Raw genomic sequence first — 14,093 nt, forward strand, 5'->3', positions numbered from 1 at the left:
AAGGCTTTGAGCTAAATGTGGAAAAATGTTGCTACTAATTCCAGCATCATTCAGTTTACAAACGGCGTCCCATTGAATAACTGGAATCCCCCCTCCCCCATTTTCACATAATGTGAAGCCATCCAGTGGGATGGTTCACATTTTTGAAACTCCTGATATTGCGTGAAATCCCTTTATGCACACTTTGACTACAAGGGGTAGCCGACAAGCATTAAAAAAGGATAATGTTTTTAAAAATGGGAAGAGCAACCAAATTATAACATAACATTAAAGTGAGCATGTGCTACACACCTCCTGCATGAATCAATAAATTCAGATATATTTAATCAGTGATGCAAAATCTTACAAAACATGCTTTGGTTTTGTCGAGTGGACTCTTGCTGCCTTTAGCAGAGAGTGCTAATTCTGGGACTGGTGGATGCTTACAGCACACAGTATATGAAGAAAACTATAAAGATGTTTACATACAGCCTATAAACATGGAGTGATGGTAATACAACCACAAATTTGTTTCACAGCTGTAATTAATCAGATAAAAAAAAAAACATTATTTTTTAATGCTGTGCCACTGGTATTCTATTTGTACTTGTCTAGATTTATACTCCTCTACACCTCTTTAGATGCTGTATTGCTTTAAAACATTGATGTGAAGATACCAGTGCCCATTCTGCTGGTTAAAAAAATAAGAAGGTAATCTTTAAATACACCAAATGTTCAGGTACATCCTGAAGGGTGCAATATTCCACACAGGCAGGAGGGGTCACTGTTTGAAAACAGTTGCAGGTCAGCTAAAGTACATACAATGGCATAACACTGCAAACCAGGGATACTGGTTAAATGACCATAGGGAGATTTTAAATGGAAAAAACTAACAAAAGATCAAAATACGTATGTACATATTACTCACAAATCATATCAAGTTTGAACTCTTTTTTTAGGGAACAGAAGTCAAATTAACCATGGGTTCAATCTGGTTACAAAAAGCTTTCTTCACATTAATAAATACATTACTCATACGTCACCTGCATGTGGGTAAATCCTAGAGTCATACAGGAAGCAGCGGAGCCAGCTTCCTAGGCCTATACTGATATGTGTGTGAGCACATGGTTCCTGACAGTTATTTTGTATCCGTAATCATAATGCAACAATCAAAAAGAGAGGTGTTTGGATAAACTGTTATTTATTTTCAGGCTGTTTTTTCAAGATCCAGTGCATTTAACAGTGCATTGAAACATTTGATGCTGTGACGCAAAATTACCTAAACACCAATGAAAGGGTAATCAGAAACTTACAAAGTAGCCAGTAATCCTGGTGATGACTCGTGTGAACTTAAATCTTCTAGAAAAATATATGTGACCCTATGACTTGTCATAGGATGCCAATTTAGCCTGCAGCCTGAAAATAGAGCATAAAATGTAAATCATGGATGGAAGGTTACATCGGACACCAAAAAGCATGTATTCATGCACCGCAGACGAGCTTTTCTACACTTCACCCAGACAAGCTGTATTTAAAACCACTAATGTCAGAACCAGTCATAACGTACTGCATGTAATGTGCCTAACACAGATCATCTCCTGTCTTTTGCCATGTGTGTGAAAGGGCCACAATGTCTAGCGTTCATGACAGAAAATGGCATCACACCAATCTTATATTCACCAAATTACATTCAAGCTATAATTTTTGAGAAGGTTCATGACATGTAGGTAAAATATTTTCCTCTACAAAACTCTAAATGTCCTTTGGCATCTTTGCTTTTTTTAAAAAATTAGCATACATCTTTAAATTAAATCAAAAGTAAGAAATATATGAAACTGATGTTAACGAGGCAGCTAGTGACTAGCTGAATAAAAAAAGTGCTGATGAGTCTTTGCGGTCACATGAGGCTCAGCTGAAGGAGATGGTGAGGAAAAGGTAACGGAAGGAGAGATGATGCAGAAAGGCACAGAGTAGGTTTCCTCCATTGTGTCTTCACTCCTGCAGTTTGAACTGGAAAGAACTGGTGCTCCATTTGGTTGTGTCACAGTCAAGCATGGTGCGCTCTGTGAAGATCACATTCCCTTCTGCATCTATCAGGATAATTGTATTGGTTCTGAATGGATAACAATACAGAGAAGAAAACAATTGTAAATTTAATATCTAATAAGTATGACAGTGGTTATGAAAAGTCACTTTTCAGACACTGTTTGCCGCTGCCCTGCTAAATGATGTTTTGATAGCTTTGGAAAGGACTAACCCTCTGACCTTTTGGCTACAAGAGAGTGTCTGTACCCAATAATCCAGTGTTTCATTGCTGTGGAGGATTGATTACACTGGGGATTTTTTGTGTGTGCCAAGAGTTCACTGTTCTGTGATATTGCTGTCTAGCACAGTAGTGTAGGTGGAGTTTGGGTGCCCCCTCGAATCCAAGAAATATATTATTATTTGAGGTCTGTCAATTCAAAGCTGCTTTTTACCTGTCCATTTGGAGACAGTAAAAACTAATATTCTTAAAATTCTATTCCTAAAATTAAAATCACAATTCAATTTCAAGTTAATAATATACAATCTTATGATTTGACTAAAGCAGAACAATATTTAAAGAAATTTAAGAGGCCTTCTGGGTTTTGTTTGTTTGTTTGTTTTTTTGCTGTATTATGCTTTTAAAAACATCAAAATCCACAGTCAGATTACAACAAAAACAAACAAGAAGCACTCTGAGAGGCAAATTGTATTCAATTCAATTCAATTTTATTTATATAGCGCCAAATCACAACAAAAGTCGCCTCAAGGTGCTTCATAGATATAGAGAAAACCCCAACAATCATATGACCCCCTATGAGCAAGCACTTTGGCGACAGTGGGAAGGAAAAACTCCCTTTTAACAGGAAGAAACCTCTGACAGAACCAGGCTCAGGGAGGGGCGGGGCCATCTGCTGCGACCGGTTGGGCTGAGAGAAGGAAGACAGGATAAAAGATTGTATTTTATCTCTATTAATATTCATTGCAGATGCAGATATGGAAAGCTGGAGTCTGTGTCGGGATCGCCAAGTAGCTGTTCCTGGTTCTTGGTTCTCCGGCTGTTGTACCTGTGTAGTTGGTGCACTGTCCCACAACATCACTCATGCTCAAGATTTACACAGGGCCAGATACCTACATTCAAGCTACCTTCTCGTAACAGCACAGTGATACAGAATTTTAGGATTTGTTTTAATAATGCACAAAAGTATTACAACTTAACTCTTAAAAATGTTAATCAAGAAACTGGGTTTTATGACGTGCAGCATGTCATAGCACGTAAAGCACGTGCAGTGCTTTAATTTGCTTCTCTTGCTATCTATGCATTTTTTCTGATACCTTCACAGGTGTTGAATAAACAAATGTTTGACCCTCACACAGAGCAGCTGTGCACGTCAAATAATGAGAAGTGCCACAACTTTCAATGTGTTAATGCATCAACTTCACTTGCAGCACAGGTGGTGGACTTTAAAGAAGGGTAACAAGATTGAATACACGGTTGTGCAACAATGCTGATGAAGTGAAGAAGCTTCTCGGATGAGAGGTGAAACGTCTTCAAGCAACTTAAAGAAGTCCAGACGCTTTTCTTTACAAGCTCCTTTGACTACGATGACCTGAATGACTGAGAACCTTCACAGACAACAATGCTGATTCTGTAGTTTATTGTATGACACCGTTATGTTTCCTTTACATGAACTGTGGGCAGTAGTAGCACTGATGTTGGTCGCTATGGTATTTGTAACTGTGGGTGTTCCTGTAGGGCTACGCGTGAGAATTCACAAATGTGCTGTTGCAACTTCCTCAAAAGCTGCAGTTGCTGCAGCCTCTGAGAAATGCTCACAGATTGATAGGTATGTTATGGAGCCTCGCAAGGCACATTGAAGAAAAAAAATTTGAACATGTATTTTGCGAGATGAAGATAGTGCTCAGTGGAAGGGGAAACACTCGTGGCTAGGTGTACTTTGATCTGGTGGTCTTTGTTGCATTCATTAACAACCAGCTGCAGTACTCTGTACAGCTTTACAGGTATTGATGGAAGCATGATAAATGCAAAGAAAAAAACTCTCAAGATCTTGCGAAACATTTGTGGGATCTTGCAAAAGTAAGTTTTGACAGAATTTGTTCTGTTTAGTGTGGTGCACAATAGCAATTTTCTAAGATCACACTTTAGCAATAAATTGACTTTGTGAAGTCCTTTATCATTCTTATTGTCATGGGCATATCCTATTATCTTTTTTCTATACATTAGATTTTATTTGTTGTCCCGTATACCAATTTGTCATTCTTTGTGAAATGCAGATGCATAAAACAGTTCTATGCAAAACATGCATGCTACTTTCATGCTGCACATTCTACAACAAACACTTATTTTGTGTGCATTTGTCTCTTTCAAACAGGTGCCGGTCCTCACCTCTGCAGTGCTGCCGTCTCCTGTAGCGCTGCATGGTTCTAAGCTAAGTTTCCTTTCCTTTTTCTGTTCTCTTAGATTTGTCCTCAGGTTTGAAGTGTCTGTGTTGTGCAGCTGGTCTGGTCTGTCTCTAGACAGTTCAGGCTGCACCCACTAGTTAAATGGTGGAGGCTCACAGCGACATACTCAACACACAAGTTTCTGAACTCTGCATGAGGGTTTCTCCGACGAAGTGAGGGCCGTGAGGCACAGCTCCCCGTCTCCCGGTGACCCTGCTAGGTCCACCTTCTTAGGGAAACCCTCTGCAGAGGAGCTGACAGAGCCAGGAACTTGTGAGTTGTGTGTGTCCACTCAGGCATCATTCATGCTTGTTCTGTAGGCAGTTCCTGTCAGAAGGAGGAGGCGCAGCAGGAGCATCGGGGGGCGGAAGACGGTGCCTCAGTGCCTCTCTCCTTCTGACATTGTTAAAGAAAACACAACAAACTTATAATTATTTAGATATTTACATGTAGGTAATGTCCTCAAGTTCTGTATAACCACTTTTTCCTCTCTCTGTGTTTGTTTCTCGTTCGTTGTTGTGTGTGTTTGTGTGCATTTGTCTCTTTCAAACAGGTGCTGGTCCTCACCTCTGCAGTGCTGCCGTCTCCTGTAGCGCTGCATGGTTCTAAGCTAAGTTTCCTTTCCTTTTTCTGTTCTCTTAGATTTGTCCTCAGGTTTGAAGTGTCTGTGTTGTGCAGCTGGTCTGGTCTGTCGCTATAACGCGGCCTCGCTGTTTCGCACATTTTTTTTGTGCAAGTTTGCATGCTTTTTTTTTTTTTGCGCACAGCGCTTTGTGTTCTGCGTCCTGATTGGCTTCAGACTATTGTTGATCTCCTCCGTGCCGTCTCTCCTGTGCAGTACAGAATCGCTGATTCATTGATTCATTAATGATTCATTGATGTTGAATTATCTCTCAGCTGCTCTGTTCTCATGTGCTGGACCTGAAAACACGGTTTGATCTTTGGTTTCTGTAATACTGGACTTATTTGTCTACGAAGGTTTGAGCTTTGAGAGCTTAAACAGGAGAGAAACGTGTGAAAATGTTCATGTCGGTCTGAGTGTATAAAGTGTGTAGTGACGGGTTTTACAGCCTTAAAACATTGATAATAACTGTGAAAAATAAAGTTGGCTACTTCAGATTTCACCAATCGCAGGTTATTTTTAGAACGTAACTCCCGCGATAAACGAGGGAGCGCTGTTTACAGATACTGAGAAGTATAAAATCTGAATCCTTTCTCTCGTTTGCTCTGAGGCGCGGGGGGGAAATATCGACAAGTCGATCAACATCATCTACAGATACATTCGACATCTCGAAAAATGTAAATTGCCACTTGATTCGTCCATTTGGTTGAAAAACCCGACCGTGAACAAGGAGCGAATATCACACCGGAAACTAAGCGCTATGCGCCGGAAGTAGCATATGCTAAGGCGCACACAGGTCTAAGTTATAGGTCTAAGTTCCCCATAATGCACTGGGTGTTTCTTCTTCACTCAACATGTGTTAGTAGACCTCTCTGCATTCAGCCCGTCTGCCCCTCATCTATCGATGGATGTTTGTTAGAGGCTTTGGTTCCCACTGTCGCTCACAGACGGTCACCTAATGTTTCCCTGTGTAACTGCAGGGTCTTTGCCTTATAACATAGAAGTAGCTTGAGGTAACTGTTGTTATGATTTGATGCTGTGTGTGTGTAATAAAGCTCCCTTACTGACAGTGGGTCACCACAGCTTGTAGCTCCATGTATTTGATGTGGCACGTTTGCCCTCGCTGACACAACCCTAAAGGGATTTGTGTGTATGAATAAAGTTTATTGTTCATACAGTTCATTGCCGTATGTCTATGAAAGGCTGAATGAGGGTTGTAGCTCCCTCAGCAGCTGTGGAGCGATGGCTCGTGGTCACCTGATTCAGCCCTGGAGATGTGGTTGGTTAGACACGCTGCTTTAGTTGGACACTACAAACCACACTCACCTGTTTACACAAACACATACACACCTTTTGTGTTACAACCACCTTGTTACACTCAAACACCAGATGATGCATCTGAGCCAACTAAGGATTCACTGAGACTGAAGAAGCTCGAGATCATAAGAATTTGAGGCTCAGCTGATACAGTATCATAGGACAATCCAACCATTGTATGTCAAGAGACTATAGGCAGTAAAAGCTCCATCTGGAGGAGGAACGACGTGGTTCAGAGCGTTGCCTCCTGCAGCTGGTGACATGTTCAGATTTCAGCTCTGTCGGTTAGAAAGTCTGTTTTTGTTTTTCATCTGTGTGTTGCTCTTTCATCCTTTTGTTCTTCCTCTTTCTTGCATCAAGCTGGCTGACTTCACCACTGATGAGGTAACCATGAGCAGTAAGCCTCGTGTCGCTCACAGTTACATTTAACATAGTGCGATAAACACACTCAGTCTTTATAAGGTACATCCTCTAAAGGTTCACATAACAGACAAACAGGATAATAAAAATAATCTGGTTCTCTGCAGCGTCCTCAGATGAACAACACACAACATTATTAGACGTCTCAGTATTTGTTACACTGAACACAAATATAAACACAACACTTTTGTTTCCATGAGCTGAACCGGATCCTGACTGGTTTTGCGACATGTGTCATTGTGCTACACATGTACGGCATATTTCAGAGTGGCCTTTTATTGTGGGCAGTCTCAGACACACCTGTGCAATATTCATGCTGTCTAATCAGCACCTTGACATGCCACACCTCACAGGTGTGGCATGTTAGACTACTTTTAATTAACTGCTTCAGCCCACTTACAATGAAAATGTAACAAAAAATCTTGTTCCTGACCTGTGCAGTATGTTAACACTATTGGAAGTAAAAATAACTCTAATTTTGAAAACACAACTTTCTTTCTTTCTTTTTTTTTTAATAAAGCTCTGACTTGTATTATGAGTCTGTGGTCTGGGAGAGAGTCTGTAACTCTGTCTGCAAAATACAGGATATAATGACCAATGTTGGGCAATTAATTATATAGTTACTTCTTCAAAAAAGTAACCGAGTTATGCAAACAAAGTTTTTTGCAGCTGTTTACCTAAAAATGTAGCCAAGGCGTTTTTTAATTAAACATTTCAAACTATTTACAGAACAATCAGCTGTTCTGCATCAAATCTGATGCCACACAAATTATTTGTGCCACTCCAAAAAATAATTTGTGTCCACTATGAGATGAAGGAGAACAACAGCCTGATACCTGCAGGACAACAGCAGATGTATCACTGCTGTAACACCTGTAACATTCAGCAGTCGCCTCATTGTTCTGACACACACAACAAAACTGCTGACTACACTACACACTCACTACATAAGATTTGCGCTAAACGTCGCAAATCTCTCACATCTCCAAGCACCGCCGTCACTCCTAAAACTTCCTCCCGTTTCTAACCCTTGCCATATAATTTTTGATTGGTCCACATGGTACATTTTTCCACCAATAGGAAAGGGTGGTGGGGTGTTGTTTTTGCTCACAGGCTTTCGAGCGTTTTCCTTATAAAACGGCGTTTTCACCGTTTCTTCCCGCAGTAAATATAAACAACGACAGTATTCAGGAAGAAAACCAAACATTGCAGATATTTTTATCATAACTCTGGTTGTACGCGGCCGATCAACACAATTTAAAAACTGGTATAAAGTCCACACTTTTCCCGTCAGTTGTTCCGTCGGTCCTGCTCACATCTCCAATGGTTGTACACGTTGTCATTAACGTGGCTTCACTCCACATCAGCCGCTTTGCTAAAACACCGGTGTCGGCGCATAAGGACGCGTCAGAGCCTGACAGCGACGTTGATTAGCTGCGTATATACGAATGTGAATCGCGTGATTGGCTGGACTACGGGATAAGGTGGCCTCGTTCTAATCCTATACGGGAGCAGCCAGTCACTGACTAACACTGCAAAACAGGATTGTTAAAGTTTTCATTTTAATTTCAATTCAGGTGAATTTTTTTTTTTTTTTTTTTTTTTTTTTTTTTTTTTTTGTGCGCGCAACGCAGATTTTCTGTGCAGAGACCGTGCCAGCAGTGCGCAATTGTGTACGCGCGCAGCTTAGAGGGAACATTGCTTGCGAGTGTCGGGTCTTTTGTGTTTGTAGAAAATGTTTCATATCTCTGAGTTCAGCTCATGGAAAACAGGAGTAAAAGCAAAAGTGTTGCGTTTATATTTTTGTTCAGTGTAAATGATAAAACATCAGGTTTGACCCAGAATACAGTTTGGTCCACATGGTGGCGCTGTGAAAAGTGCGCGCTGTACTGGTGGCACCAGTGTCCCCAGCCCACAGACCAGTGCTGCCACTAATCGAGTTTCATTAGCAGCATCTAAATGCTGTTTAAAGGTGGACTTCATCTGTCACACAGGAGCAGTTTGGCTTCGCTTTGCTTAAATAATGACCTGGTGTATTTCTGTATACACACCTGCTAAGGATCAGGTGACTTTTATAATAAAAGGTTAATACGTGAAACCTTAAAAATAAAAAGAGCTGTTTTTAGCAGTATTTAGGCTGCAGTCTGTGTATTATGTCCATGATATTCTACATTACAGTAAAAACAGTAATTATATAAAGAACAGATGGATCAGGATCCTGTCTGTGTCTTTACTATGATCTCAGCTGATAATGAGGCTTGAAAGAGACATGTTTGAACTTTTGCATTGATCAGACAAATAAGCCTGCATGTTTGCATGAGCTTTACCTTTAACTGTAAAACATGAAGCCTTTATTATTAAAAAAACAAAACCCTTTTGGTGTCATACAGGTAAGAAAGCAGCGAAGCGTTTTTCTCTCTAACAGACCTTTCATCTGTTTTCTCTGCCGTTGCTCTGATGGGACCTGCAGGGTGTTTTTGGTGACGTGGAGGTTTGCACAGTTGCTGCCTGTGGTGTGTGTAGAAATGTTCATGTTCTAGTCCCACTGTGAAGCACATAGACGTGTCCTGACTTCCTGTCTGTCCCACACTCTGTTGTCTCTGTTTGTTGCTGCCAACAGTACAAGTCATCTTTGCAGATTTTACTGAATTAACAAAAACATTTTTACTGAAAGACTTATTCAGTAAACACGTTTGTTACACTGAGACTGAAAAAGAGATCCCTGTTTACGCTCATAGAAAACGAGCCTCTGTTTTACTTTATTGAAATCATTTCTAATCACAGACAGGATCAGCAGCGTGCAGCTGCAGTGAGGTGTTAGTAGAGGAGCTGTGTTTGTGAGCTGTAGTCTGGATCAGGTCTCTGTGGGAGACTCGGGTTACAGTACTTCTGAATATCACACAGCACATTTCTTCAGAATCGGTTGCTGTTTGCTAACATTTGACCTTTGCCCTTTTAGGCTGCCCGTCGATGAGGACTTGGGATCTGACAAGAAGCAAACTGGGGGAAGCAGCAGAGTACCAGACTTCCCTCCTCCAGCAGGCCGGGAGATCTTGTTGCGCACCTGTGTGCCGCGACCAGCAGCGTACTCCAAGGCGCTGCCTCAGCGGCTCTTCTGTGTCCTGATGAGGGAGGAGTTTAGGTTGGCCGGAGCCTTTTCCACAGACACGTCCTTCTTTTAAGTCCTGTGAACAATTCACACCTGGGATAAAGATAAGTGAAGGACACAGGATGGAGACTTTCACATAAAACAATAAAGCTGAATTGAACTAAAGTGAATAATTTGAAAATGACTCAGTGTTTTATCAGCGACACGTTACCGCAGCCTTTTAAGATCACTGAACCTGTTACTTCAAAAAACAACATGTAATGTTGAAGGGGACAAAGAGTTAGTTCATGTTTGACACTGATGTTAATCAAAACTTCCAAGATCCAGGTTGAATAAAACAGCATTAGGTGTGTGATTTCACTCTGCTCCACACACCTGCGTGCTCCAATCAGAGACACCAGAGGAACAGGTGATGAATGTGATGGGGAAGCATACGCAGGTGTGACATACAGAGCCGTGGGAATTACAGGACATTATTACTGTTGATATATTCTCAGCGATCAGCTGTTAGTGAAGAGCATGAAAACCTTACTGCACGTCGGTCAGCTCAACTTAGCTCGCTGGATAATTTACTTGTCAGCTTGAAAACATTTAACTTTAACAAAATGTTCACCAACACGGGTCAGTGTAGGTCACTGAGTCATCCTGCACACTAGCCCTGCCCCGCCCACCTGTGTTTATACACCTCTGCAGCCCCTCCTCCTTCAGCCGGGACATTTGTTCTAGCCTTCATTCATAAACTCGGCTTTCTAACATGCAGCTAAAGTTCAGTCTGCATGCTCGACCCACATACTCCTGGTAGCTGAAGTGAAATACTGCTGTGCGTAAGGGTCGGGCGGGTGACCACGTCACCTGGTCATGGGGTAAATGCTGCGGCCGGGTTCAACTCTGACCTGAGGCCCTTTATTTCTCCCTCCCTGCTTTGCTGTCTGGTCTTCATTGTGCTATTAAATACAGACAAAAAAGTTTGTTCTCCTCCTTCCATCACCACCTTTGTTGCATGTAGAAAAGTGTCATATAGAACCAGTCGTTACTTTAATGGTCTGAACTAAACGGTCGGGTGGCGCCAACAGCGACTAAGAATTTTCTGGGCCAACAGGATTTGTGTTTCAGTCCCTGATAAACTGACCCATCCTCTAAAAAACAAAACCCAAATACTATATTTACAAGATAAATGATCAGAAATAGTAACGACAACAAAAGCACAGGAATCATAGATCCAACGGGACAGGCTCGTTACAATGAAGGAAAACACTGAGCGACTGTTGAGGCCCTTATTAGTCCTACAAAACATAACAGAAATGTTACAATAAAACACAGAGGCCTTTATTGTCACGTCCATCGTACTGTGACTCCTCAGCACATTCATCTCCAATCAGCAGCTTCCTTCACTGACCCAATCACAGGTCTCAGGCCAGCTGTTGTACTCAGGTTTGGATTATTTGCTGAGGTTTTAGATCTCTGGACCAAAGCCTTTAAAAGGAAACAGTTTCTCAGAGGTTACATCAGTAAATATGATCTCACTGTTACAGTGATCATTCACATCTCTGATTAACCTCTGAAGAGACACGTTTGGTCCTTAGCGACGCCTCTGTCACAGGCGTCTGTCAGAACAACAGCGTGTGTTTGACACAGTCCATCATGAAGAGAAGCAGTTTTTCTTCTGAATTAGTGAAATAACTGGTCTGTAAATTACAGTAACACGAGTGTCATTGTTAAAACACAGTTTATGAAACACTTAATTTGTTGTTAACTTATTGACAACGTAAACATTTGCTGGTTGCCACTGTAACTGATGACTGTGTGGTCACATGACTGAAAAGTAAACAAATATCACAAAATAAAGAAATGCCTCCAACTTGTGTTACGAGTAGTTAGTGTGCAGAAACACGGCTGCAGGGTCAGCCCTCCCTCCACAGTCGCTCATCAGGCTGGTCGCAGCGCGTTTGCCTGTCTACTGATGTCTGCATGAGCAGAAACACCAATTTGAGTGATGTTATGTAATTCAGGATTCAATCAATGTGTCAGTGTTTGTTACTTTGTTACATTAATTTTTTAACCACGTTATTTTGTTGTGGGATGAACTTCTGCAAACAACAACATATGGCAACAAAAAACAAAACTTGCAGTTGGAATCGATGGAGCTGTGAGATGATGGGATGTCGACTGGTTCACTAACCATTAACATTTGGGATATTAGGATAACAGTAGCGTGTAAACATAAGCAGTGCAAACACTTCCTATAACGACACATTTACAGTCTAGTTTGGGGAAAGCTGAGGAATTAGGGTGAAGAGACGGTGGATGTTTAACCCTCCCTTGGTTTGACAGCTCGCTCAGCCAGCGAGTTATGAATGATGTTCTTGATAGACTCCGCCCCCGCGCCTTCTAGGAAAGTGTGGTGATCTCCCTTGATGACGTGGACCGACACCTCGCCATCACAGACCTGAAGAAAGACGCAGTACACAGTTTGAACATTGGAAGGCTCAGACAGAGTTTATAGAAACACACACAAGCGCACACACGCACAGTGAAGATAAGTACTACAGACTGATGTAAATGTGCATCGGTACCTCGCTGAGCTTATAGTCAGCTCCCAGGTTTTGCTCATATTCGCTGCTGGTTTCGGCGCGCAGCAGCTTCACGCTGCCGTGGTATTTTGCAGTAGGTACATATGCATCAGCAGCCTTTAGCTTGTAGTAGAAGGCGGAGGCTGCAAAGTGCAGTGAGTCTCGGTCGATGTCCTTGTGAGCGGAGGTGATTAGGTCCACGGCCACACTGACGCGTGCATTCAGGTCTGACAGCGGGAGCAGAGTCTCCAAAAGCTGTAGGATGTAACCATGGAGACGACTGTAAGTTCATAGCAAACGTTACCGCGTGCTCGCGGAGATATTGTTGTTTTCAGAAAAGTAAGTGACACATAATTAATGAACATCACAGATCTTATGTATATGAAAATGCAAAATGAAGATGTTTTGATATTCAGGAGTTACAAATGTCAGCTTTCAGTGAGAAACTGTACGAAGGTTTGATTTAACCGCATGTTTTACTTTAGTCTCCATAACAGCTCCAAACATCACATCATTGTTGAGTCAAACCTGCACCACACACAGACTGTGCTGGAACAGCAGCTCCAGACTGTGTTACAGTCACCATCTTTACCTTACAGGCGCCGTGAGGCAAAAGCTCAGGTTGTGTGGCCTTTAACGCTGATGCCACATAAAGGAATACTTGTGTGTGAACCTGTGGGTCAGAGACAGTATACCTTGTTGTATTCAATGCCAGTGAACTGCTGGATGAAGGCACACAAGGCTTCAGTCTCAGCCTCAGACTCGTTGCCGGGTGTTAGCTTGGCTCTGTAGCTCTGCAAATCAAAAACACAGTTAAACCTGTTCACATGCAGATCATGTGACCAGAGCTCATCCTTCAAAACCAACATCACACACGCTATACAGCATATACATGAAATAAAGATGCGCGAGTGTTTCTCTGACCTGTGTGTACGCTGCCACATATGAATGTGAGCCATCAAAGAGAAACAGGAACTCCACAGGCTGATTCTGGGTCTGCAGCTGAGAGCACATTTCAAATGCTACACAGGCACCAGAAGAATATCCAGCGACTCTGTACGGGCCGTCCGGCTGCACCTGCCTGACGCAGCTCACGTAGTAGGCAGCCAGGGACTCAATGCTATCCAGAGGAGCAGCTGCAAAGGAAACACATGAGGGGAGTTAGTTTGGCTGCACAGTGACATAAACAGCTGATGCACAACATGTGAGTGACAAAGGTCTGAGAACAGAACCACAAACTTTTAAACTGTGAAACAAAGAAAACATGAAATCACATCAGGTCTTTGGTTTTCCTCAGGCCATTATGGAGGGAGCTGTATATGTACAAGTGTTTGTAGTTTCACCTTTGAACAGTCAGACTTTCAGCTTTAACACATTTTGCTGTTTAACAGTTACACACGTTTTGATACACATGATTGTGACACCTGGTGAGGACGCACACTCATCATTTGATGACAAGTAAGGACACGTAGTTTCCACGATGGTTCAAAGTGTTGATTTTGTGTTTTAAAGTTTTTCTCTGTGACTGTAAAGTCATTTTAATATGAGCCCCATTATGCTGACAAACCCACGCAGACGATGCACACAGCTC

The 14,093-nt window shown here is 41.9% G+C and overlaps 1 protein-coding gene and 1 long non-coding RNA gene across 2 annotated transcripts; both read right to left on the reverse strand.

Moving 5' to 3' along the window:
* Window positions 1-1,159: 1,159 nt before the first annotated feature.
* Window positions 1,160-4,513, reverse strand: LOC147316589 (uncharacterized). The gene is made up of 2 exons (XR_015131703.1): window positions 4,409-4,513; window positions 1,160-2,092 (listed from the first exon to the last, which is right to left on the reverse strand). It is a non-coding gene; the product is annotated as an uncharacterized LOC147316589 (long non-coding RNA).
* A 6,980-nt stretch (window positions 4,514-11,493) lies between these two features.
* LOC147316590 (fatty acid synthase-like) lies at window positions 11,494-13,775 on the reverse strand. Its single transcript, XM_086313089.1, has 4 exons — window positions 13,427-13,775; window positions 13,198-13,296; window positions 12,506-12,757; window positions 11,494-12,378 (listed from the first exon to the last, which is right to left on the reverse strand). The coding sequence occupies exons 1-4, from the start codon at window positions 13,514-13,516 to the stop codon at window positions 12,241-12,243; spliced, it is 579 nt and encodes a 192-aa protein (XP_086169215.1). The 5' UTR covers window positions 13,517-13,775; the 3' UTR covers window positions 11,494-12,240.
* Window positions 13,776-14,093: the final 318 nt, after the last annotated feature.

This window comes from Aulonocara sp. 'chitande type north' Nkhata Bay, linkage group LG12 (assembly GCF_057382095.1).
Source record: "Aulonocara sp. 'chitande type north' Nkhata Bay isolate Kocher_YH1m ecotype deep benthic linkage group LG12, A_spYH_male_GT1.1, whole genome shotgun sequence".
Classification (NCBI taxonomy): domain Eukaryota; kingdom Metazoa; phylum Chordata; class Actinopteri; order Cichliformes; family Cichlidae; genus Aulonocara; species Aulonocara sp. 'chitande type north' Nkhata Bay.